We start from the raw sequence: 10,332 nt of genomic DNA on the forward strand, positions 1-10,332 counted from the left end.
TGTTAAAACGAAAAACAATTTTTTCTTTTTCTTTTTAAAATCTTCTTCCAAAAGGAGTGGCCTCTAGATTCCCATTCCCTCCCAACACACAAGGTAAAGAGAAATGGGAAATAATTTCTCGTTTTTCTTTGCCTTTCACCCCTGATGAATTGGTTTTTTGGTTTTTTACAAACTTATTGTTACCCTACCTCTTTTTTTTACACATGAGAGATTTGCTTTTACACGTAAGAGATTTGTCTTTTACACATAAGAAATTTAAAAAGGTCATTTTCTTAAATTCAAAATTGTAAAGGGTCATGGTGTAGGTGTACAAATAGCACCCTATTTTTATCTATTCTGAGGATTATTGAAAAATACAAGTCTCAATTGTTACTAAATTAATGTTTCCTTCTGATCAATTTCTATAGCGTGTAAACTTATTGAGATAGTTCTTCTTCTTTTTTGTATCTTTTATTAATTGGGAAAATAAGTCTTGGGTCTAAGGGAAAAAAAATATGTCTTCTATCTCGATTTAATATATGAAATGATCATTTATAAATTCACAAATGTACCGCGCAAGCAAGCTCAAGTTGATAATGCATTGCCCTGAATATCAAAACTCACAGACATTTAGAAGGGGAAGTGCACAAAAAACCGTGGCACCCATAAGTTTGATATCTGTTCAAGAACATAACCTTCTACATAAGTAGCGTCCACAAATGAATCCTGGGATAACTTCCTTATCAAAAAAATTCTGGGATAACTTATTTCCCAACCAAATTCCTTCCGGAGAAATGATAAGAGAAGTAAAAGTTTGAACTCTAAATTGAAAATGTCTCACTTACATAGCTCAATTTTCATGAAATGCCTACCTTTACTACTTTCACTATAGACACGTCTGCTTATTTTTGAGTCAGTTATCCCTTGAAACCTCCACTCTTCAGCTACCACAAGTATGGTTCTGTACTATTGGTCAAGAAAGAGAATATCCACACAAAATATTAAACATACTAACAGCCAGGTGACACTCGGTCTGAGTGTTTACTGTATTTTCCCATACATCACACAATGTGTGCTTAAGAGGAACATGCATTCATGGCACCCAGACTACAAAATGTGCCATTACTTGCTGTCAAACCCTATTTCTTCAACTACAAATTCTTTCACCAACAACATAGAATGTGTTATTTTAGAAAGATACAAAATTAGAAAAGCCCATAAAATACATGGAGTAACAACTTAGAGAGTCCTGTTAACAGCTTGAAGATTGCCTGATGATTTAGGCTACGAATCAAAACACGCAAACAGAAATCACAAATGCTCAACTTAGCTGCTTCAAATCCACACCTCATTGACAGTCCTGTTCTTATGTACAAAGTACAAACCACACCTCTCAACAGAAGGCTTCCCCACCTATTGAGAGATAGCGAGAAAATTGTACAAATTCCAACCAAAACTGTAAACTGATTCATCTTATTTACTTGACAAATAATATAACAGGACATTAAAGCACCTTGAATTTCGTAAATTTCAGCACAGTGCTATTGTGTGATCACAAATACATGCCAAGCTTTCCTCACAGAAGAAATATTCACGAGCATTATATATCATTCGGGGAGAGGAGTACCCGATGCCGATGAAGAAGGTTGCAAGGAGCGGATTTTGATATCATATTTTCTATGAGTGCTTGTTTCACTGCCAGAGGCTGTATCTGATGCATCTGCTACAAGTGGGTAAGAAGAAGCACTATCATCATAAGCAATTCCAATATCATTACCACATTTTCTGCACAGAAGTTTTGTTCGCCGCTGGAACAAGCCCCAAGAACGCTTGGAGAAGAAGAATGGCACACACTTAAATTCTTCAACCTGGGTAAATCTGCTTTCATCAATGGACAAGAAGGAGATCATCCCTTTCTTTATGGATTTTCCGTACTTGGAACCAATGGAAGCGGTATTGCGACTAGACGAGTTAAGGTTTAGCTCATACCCACAACTGCCACAGCTGCATAAACAAACAGATAGAGCTGCAGACTGTTTGACTAAAAGAAGCAGTAAAGCCATAATAATTAAAGAACAAAATATCTACTAAAGATAAAAATAATTGCACAATGCACTATAGAACTAATATTAACATCCAATTAACTGGACTAATTGATCGTTTTCCCCTTTTCTGCTCACATACCTTTTCTCTTTCTTTGAGACGGTTAGTTAATCAAAAAATTTAAATAAAAAAAAACACAATGTTCCTCAGGAGCATAGACTACAAACTGCATCTCTTTTCTCGACATTTAGATGCTTAAAGTTTCCTAGTTTTGCATAAAATGTGAAGTTCTGACCATCTCCTTACCTCGCAATTGCTTTATCGTATTTGTTAGGCAGAAATGCTACTAATCAATCTTAGATGATGCTCAACCACATTTAAACCCTCTATAATGAAGTGGAGCTATTGTAATTTGCTTGTTCTCATGGATAATTAAGAGTTCTTAAGTCCAAACAAAAGATACATCTCATCTTCTCAGAGAAACATTCTAGCGTAAAGCATTCTTTGGTACAAACGAAGTCTCTCTAAGTTTCATATAGGACCATAACTAGGGAGATGAGTTTTTTTTTTGTGGTCAAATCAACTTTTGCTACATGACTGGTGTCCATTTTTTTGGCTACTTGGTCCAAATTCAACTTTTCTTTTACTTTTATTGGAGTACAAACAAAGCATGAAGAATGATGGCTTTTTGCAGACTAATCGACAAAATACAGGTAAGGTAATGACAGTTACTTATCTCAAAATCAAAAAGGACAGAAAATCAGTGAATGGAGAAGTCAGTTGAGAAAAGAATTAACAGCTCACTGATGGAAATAATGTCCATCATTGTTGTCCTCTCTGCAGAGATAATAAAATAAAGAACCCCTGACCTGTTCTAACAATGACAAGATCCATGGCAGATACACTGTTGGGTTGAGTAATTAGATTTACCAAAAAACAATTGCCAGTATATGGCTAATTCCTATCAACACCACCGAAATCCTCAAAGTCAATGTGGGGCTGCTTCTTTACACTATTAGGATTATTGAGACTAAAATCCAGCATGTAGAACGCCATCCATGAGCCCTAGAACACCAGGTTAATAGGTTTCTTCAGTTTAAAGGCCTTACTTCTGTTTGTGTGAACATTAGTTCAAACTTAAAAAATTATCTGTCCAATATCTTCCAGAAGTGGCCGAATAAAATTAATTTTAGCTGTGATCATCATAAGACCAAGACAATGACTCGAAGGCAAAACACATAACAATTTTAGGATGATTAGTCAAGGATTGAGAATGTAACTCGATCACCAAGTCAGATTTTAGTCAAACTTTAAAGGCTGATTTTGCAAAATTCTTTGTAAAGAGTTTTCTTCTATTGTACTTGTATTCTCTTTCACAAAGGAAAGGATGCCTGATAATGCACAAACAATAGTTCATGATAAACCGAGTTGACAATCTGAGACATGACCTAACAAATCAAACACCGACTGGAAGAATGGGGCAAGAAACCAAAAAGATTTTCTTTTTTTCATTGTTATTATTTTATTTTTTTTGAATGTTAAGTATTCTTGATGTTACAGAACCAGCACCAAGAAAATGTTGTGATTATATCTAGGAGCAAAAGAAAGTGAATCCTGGCCATCTAAACAAAAGTATCCATTATATTTTGTTTCTCCCATCGACGTCAACCTCCAGATACCGGTTTTAGGTGTAAAAACCACAGTTATTGAAGGTGTTAAAGGGGACGAGATAGGAAAAATGTCACAATGGTATGAAGTAACAAAAGACCTACAATCTCTTGGAGCCCATGAGACTTAGCAAACTAGGATACAATGGAATAAAAGAAACCATATAGGAGATACCAAATAGTTGGATACAGTTTATTTTGTAGGAAAGTCGAATATCGTTTTAATCATGTTAATACATTTACATTATGTTGACTTTTAGCTAGGATTTTTTTGGTCTTGTTAAAGATTTGGATACCAGTACAAAATGTAAAAACTTACTACTGCTAAAGAACCTAAATTTTTTAATATTAGATCGAGAAAGGTTTAAATGGAGCGACACGAACAGTGAAATATATAGCCAACCGCCAACTAGTTTAGGATTAAGACATAGTTGTTGTTATACCATCCTAAATGCCATATTCAAATGTTTTAATTTTAATAGGATTAAAGGAGCAAGACAATCTTTTCCCGTTTTTCTTTCTTCTTTTTATAAAGTAGAAAGGAATAAGACAATGAGATCTCTAACTTGCACGCAGACTGAAAAGATTTTAGGAAATTTTGTAACTTGAAATAAGCAGAAGATCAGAAGGTAGCAGTTTAGCACCAAATAAAAGGCAAACAATTAGCTGAAATCCTTCAAGAGAATGAATGAGACTGCAATATAGGGACCAGTACAGTTTGTTTCATTGTCTCAGATATGGAATTCCTAGAAAAGATGTAATCTTTACCTAATAATTCAATTTAATTTCTAACAATCTAATCTAGTTTTTTTTTTAAATAAGGACAATCTAATCTAGTTTTATTAGCTAAAGGAACTTAACTCCTCAACTATGTAAGAAAAAGTACCACACTCTTTCTCCAATATGTCCAAACTCTCTCTTCTCCACTAATAGCCGGGCAACAAGGCCAACAGAAAGGATATAGTTTGAAGTGCAGGTACACTTAACTCACTTTATTAACATAGAATCCTAATACGACTTTGATTCTTTTCTCCACAAGAACAACAGCAGTGCAGGTATTAACACTCTATAAATTAACATCTAAATTATACAGCATGTGTTCTCACTAATATGTGGAAAAAACTTAGTTAGTGCACCCAGGGGCGAAGCTATGTTGGCCCAAGGGTGGTCAACTGACGACCCTTGGCCGAAAAATTATACTACGTATAAGATAAAATATTACTTGTTATTGATTAAAAATAAACTTTGAACACCATTGCTTCGCCACTGAGTGCACCTATCAAAACATGTGGAAACTCAGTGCGAATGTGTGATCGCTTCACAAACTGTAATGACAATTATTTTCATTTGGTTAATAAAGTAAGATTCTTTTCTTAAGAAATTAAAATTTTGAACCACAAAACAGTAAAATAAACAACCTAATTTTAAGAATGAAAAGTTCAAGTCAAGCACCATACAATTCATTTCAAATTAATATTGGGAAACAAGGAGCCAAAATTCACATATAATTATTGCACCTAGCAGCACATTTAAAATCAAACGAAAGTTCTATCAAAAGTAAAAACGGCCATTTGAATCGCAATTTTTTTTCTTCGGATATTAAAGTAAGATTCTTTGAAGAAAGCGAACCTGTAAGAAACATCTCTCCTAGAAGAACCAAAAGAGGGATGTTGATGATAATTCAGATACCCACTTGATGTTTCCATTAATTAATGCACCAAAACAAAATTAAAAAAAAAGGTTGGCAATGGCGGAGAAACGCAGTAGGTGATGTTTTGAGTAGATTTAACTACTCAACGGCTAAGTGTTTCGTGACGGCCGCCGGAAGATGGACCTGAAGCCGGAGTTTGTGACGGCCGCCGGAAGTTTGGCCGGAGAGAAGAGGAGGGAGAAAATTGATGGAAAATAGGAAGAGAGAAGTTGAAGTGTTGGAACGTTGGGAGTATTTGTTGAATCCGACATCATCGTTGGAACATGGGTTGGAGCTTGGGGGGTGGGGGCGGCTCCCACAAATTATTAATTTATGATTTTTTATAAAACTATTATGTTAATAATGTTACGTGATGGTTTAAGCATTTAAATACATAAAAGTCCAAAAATATTACATTAGCATAATATGTGAATTTAAAATGAAAGTAATCATTAAAACTTATACAAATGATCAATTTAGTCATGTTAGTTAGAAAATTACGTATTATATTTTAAAAGTATTTAATTTGATGGTCGGTTACCGAACAGTTCTTTGTAGATGATCTTTTTTTTGTATATTTCCTCCTAATGCTTTGCTTGTTCCGCCATAATCAGAACTCTTGTTGTCAATATTGATATTACTCTTGAAAGTACTATATATAGTTCTTCGTGTAAGAAAACATATTGCGATAAATATGATCCAATATTTAGGATGTTTGTCCTTGTGCTTTATTTATTATAATTGTAAAACATAAACATATTGAAAATTATTTTCATGCAAACTTAAAAGGATATTCTTTAGTAAAAGTATATTTAAAAGCACATTGACCAGTATCATAATTTTTGCATGTATAACGTTATTGTCAAAACTTCGATATATCATCTATGTGCTATTACATAAGTTATTCAATGGATCTAAGTTTTTCAGTACCTTGACGGGCATAGTTTTCTTCAAAATCAATCTATATGCAATGGAAGATCAATTTTAACTTACTCTATTGCATATACGGTGACACTAACATGCGTAAGAAAAAATAAACATAACAACAGACATGTGTGGTAGAAGACCATTTGGTACTAAAGTATTTAAGTATTCTTCTTGGTAGTAATTGTTGGTATCATCTTCTACTTAGGCAAAAACTAAAAAATATTTTATTTTTACCATAAAATTTCACAATCAACCTTTTATTTAGTTGATCAACATATTTATTTTTGCTAGCTAAGATAACTTTTTAATTTATGCCATGCAATTTGCACATATTGCATTTTAACCTAATGGTAGAAATATTTTCCTTATTTAATGCACTACTATTACTATTGGGATTGATAACCAAGTGTTCTGGAAGAACCAAATCATCTTTTATTAGATGTTCTTCTATGTTTTCGACACGAAGCATGAAGTCATTAAATACTAGATCTGTTCTTACTTTATATTTCTTGTCAGTTGAATCTTTTTCATTTTAGGCCATAAGTATAATTTTGGCAAGCTAGTTTTTACAGTCTCTGCTTTCATCGATTTTGGAACTATTGGTTGTAATTGATAGAAATCGTCTTCCAAACCATTAAATTTTCACCAAACGGTTCATTGATATTCAATATATCTCCAGAACTTTGGGCAATTGTTTCGATCATTTGACACTTAATTATAAGCGTTTCATCCCTAATTATCAATTTTCCTTCCCTTATAAATTTAGCAACATGCCCTGCTTTAATATATTTGTGATGGTTATTTTAGTTGTTTGAAGAGGTATATCAAATCTAAAGTGAGTAGTCTCATAATAAAATCGTTGTGGGTACATCATTTGTTATTATTGCTAACTATTTCATGCCTCTTGATTTGACATTTGCAAGTAATGCATAACATATAAATATTATTTCGATTCGTCGGAGGCATCTACAAAGGATAATCCCGTTTTACTAGAGTCGACTCTTTATAATATAGTCTTGAAAGCTTGTTTGTTCAGGATGTAGCTTTGATTGTGCTTCAACAGACATTTATATGGCCGTTAATTCTTAATACTATAATACTAACAATTTTTACTTTGTGTTCTAATTTTTTTTAATCTCTAACACTCTTTTTATGAAATAAATTTATGTACCCTAAGATTTTTTTACGTGAAAAATAATTTTACTCATATGATGGATATAAAAATAGTTGAATTGGATTCTCTTGCTAAATAATTAATTGAAAGATTTAATTATTTGGTCTTAACACAAAAAATAATTTATTTTATGTTGATTCAGATTCTTAATATTAGTTCATCTATTGTTTTGACGATTTAATTTTAATTATAATTTTGCCCACCATAAATTTTTTTTTTCAAAGAGTAAAAAACATTCCACTTTTAGATTTTTATGTTAGCAGAATCATTAGTGGTATTGGCTCTTACCAACCATTACTCTTTCTCTTTCTCACACATTTATATTCTTACATATTTTCTTAGTTGTTGTTTAATAATTGTGTATATTTTTCAAGATTACACTAAAAATGATTAAAAAATATATTACTTGAGTAGGAAAACAGTTCAAAAATAATATAAAAATATATTATGGGGATATTTTTTTTATTTCAACGCTTTATACAGTCCATTTAATATTACTTTTATTTTTTCTTGGTATTAAATATTATAGATTGGTAATGTACTGCCAATATGGACGATTTTTAAGAAAATTGATTTTATTAAACCTTCATACACATATTTTTTAATATTTTAGGACTATTTTGGTCTATCAATATTATATTCATATTTTTATAATAACATGGGCTCTTTTTTTTCTAAATGGATTTGGACAATATAATATATTCTTAAATTAAATTAGTAATAGAACATTATAATATGTTTTCAAATTAAATTAGCAATAGAATTTTTTAAGAAGTATATTTTAAAAGTAATAGGATTACATGACTAAAAATATGCCTCGATCCCAAAAGTAATTATACTGATAGGAAACCTAACATGTTAATCATATAGGATTCCTAACTTGTAGTATTATGTCATAAAACTATTAGGATTACAAGGCTATGTCATGACCGTAAAACCGACCCGGTCGTGATGGCGCATATCGTGAAAATAGGTCAGCCGACACAATTCCCGAATCGAACCACTATTCTATAAAGATCATTTTTTAAGCCATTAATTAACAGAAATATCTGACAATATATGTTTAAATAAGCATTGCGAAAATATAACACAAGCTCGACATCGGAGTGTCACCAGTCATAAGCAACTACAAACCCGTCTAAGAACAAGAAAGGCTAACATAGTCCAAAAATAAAATACTAAGACAATCTGAGTAAGGTAAGAAGGAGAAGTGCAGGGCTGCGAACGATAAGCAGCTACCTAGCCAACTCCGGAGACCTGCTGGAAGACTGATCGCATCCAGGGAGTAATGTGAGTACGTCAACTCAGTAAGTAATAAAAGTAAAAGCGGTTGAGCAGTAAGAAAACAGGTAATTTCACGTCATAACACTACAGCAAAACAGTATATGTCCAGAACAATACAGAAAATTAATTAACTCAAAAAATGACTCAATTTCAGTAAAACCTTTTTAAAACTTCTTTCAATAGTTTCAAACAAGTGGTGAAACAATGAGTAAAAATGATAGAAACGTAAACAGCATCTCGGGCATAAAATGTACCATAAACCGCCCCTCGAGCCAAATATCAACAGAACCAACCCCTCGGGCTACCTCATAGTCACTTGTAATCAGCCCCTCGGGCAACAATATGAATCAACAACAGCCTCTCGGGCTACATCACATCACTCACACTGGGGTGTTTAGACTCCAGAGGAGCTCCTACAACCCAAGCGCTATCACAAGTCATCTCGTGTCATAACAAATCAGACCCTTGGCCTCTCGTATATCACAAAATCAGTACAACATGTTGCAGCACGCAGCCTGATCCCATAATATCCTCACAACACAAGCCCTCGGCCTCACTCAGTCAGAAACCTCTTAAGCCACTCAGCAGCAGTAAAATAGGATGTTCAGCCCAAACATCATTGTAAATATCAAAACAGAGCAAATACGGATGGTTTGTGAAATCAGTAAAATACAACATGACTGAGTACAGATATTAAGTTAAAACAGTGAGGAATAGTAGTAAAAAGCCCATAAGGGTCCAAACAGTTGGCACGATGCCCAAATATGGCATTCAACCCAAAAAATGGTAAAACTTTCCAAAACACAATAGTATCAAATAGTTTCCAATCAAATACGCGACTTAATAGTCGTACGGGATGGACCAAGTCATAATCCCCAACGGTGCACGTACCCACGCTCGTCATCTAGAGTATGTGTCACCTCAAAGTAGCACCACGATGTGAAATCTAGGGTTTCATACCCTCACGACAATATTAAAAATCATTACTTACCTCAAACCAGTCTGAACTCTAGCCCGCGATGCCCTTGCCTCTCGAATCAGCCTCCTAATACTCTGAATCTAACCAAAACCAGATTCATGCCGTCAATATAAGCTAAAGGAACAAAGCCCACGCGAAAATAATCAAATTACATCAAAAATCCCGAAATTGGCCAAACGCGACCCCTGGGCCCACATCTCGGAATCCGATAAAAATCACATCATAAGAATCCTTAACCTCCCACGAGTCTATACATATCAAGAACATCAAAATCGGACCTCAAATGGCCCTCAAATCCTCAATCAAAGCTCTCTAATTATAAGCCCTAATTCTCCAATTTTAACCCTTAAATCCCACTAATTTCATGTCTAATTAGTTAGAAATCACCATAGAATCGAGTATTGAGTTCAAAAATCTTACCTCCAAGTGTTACCCCCTTGAATCCCTCTTCAAATCCTCTCAAAAAGCTCCAAACTCGTCTCACAAATGGAGGAAATTAGATGAAAATCGCAAAGGAATGCTTATATAGTTTCTGCCCAGGCATTTCCGCACCTGCGGCCCCAAACACGTACCTACACGTGTGGTCAGA

The 10,332-nt window shown here is 33.8% G+C and overlaps 1 protein-coding gene across 1 annotated transcript; it reads right to left on the bottom strand.

Annotated features, from left to right (window-relative positions):
* Nucleotides 1-1,286: 1,286 nt before the first annotated feature.
* On the bottom strand, nucleotides 1,287-5,646 carry LOC104217297 (uncharacterized protein At4g08330, chloroplastic). Its single transcript, XM_009767495.2, has 2 exons — nucleotides 5,319-5,646; nucleotides 1,287-1,983 (listed from the first exon to the last, which is right to left on the bottom strand). Exons 1-2 carry the CDS (start codon nucleotides 5,393-5,395, stop codon nucleotides 1,587-1,589), a joined length of 474 nt encoding a protein of 157 aa, XP_009765797.1. The 5' UTR covers nucleotides 5,396-5,646; the 3' UTR covers nucleotides 1,287-1,586.
* Between the last annotated feature and the right edge of the window lie 4,686 nt (nucleotides 5,647-10,332).

Source organism: Nicotiana sylvestris, chromosome 4, assembly GCF_000393655.2.
Source record: "Nicotiana sylvestris chromosome 4, ASM39365v2, whole genome shotgun sequence".
Taxonomy (NCBI): Eukaryota; Viridiplantae; Streptophyta; class Magnoliopsida; order Solanales; family Solanaceae; genus Nicotiana; species Nicotiana sylvestris.

Coding starts and splice junctions, on each gene's coding strand:
- LOC104217297 (XM_009767495.2), bottom strand. CDS start 5,395: ATGGAAACATCAAGTGGGTATCTGAATTATCATCAACATCCCTCTTTT. Junction 1,984..5,318: donor AGGAGAGATGTTTCTTACAG/GTTCGCTTTCTT, acceptor TTGTTTATGCAG/CTGTGGCAGTTGTGGGTATG.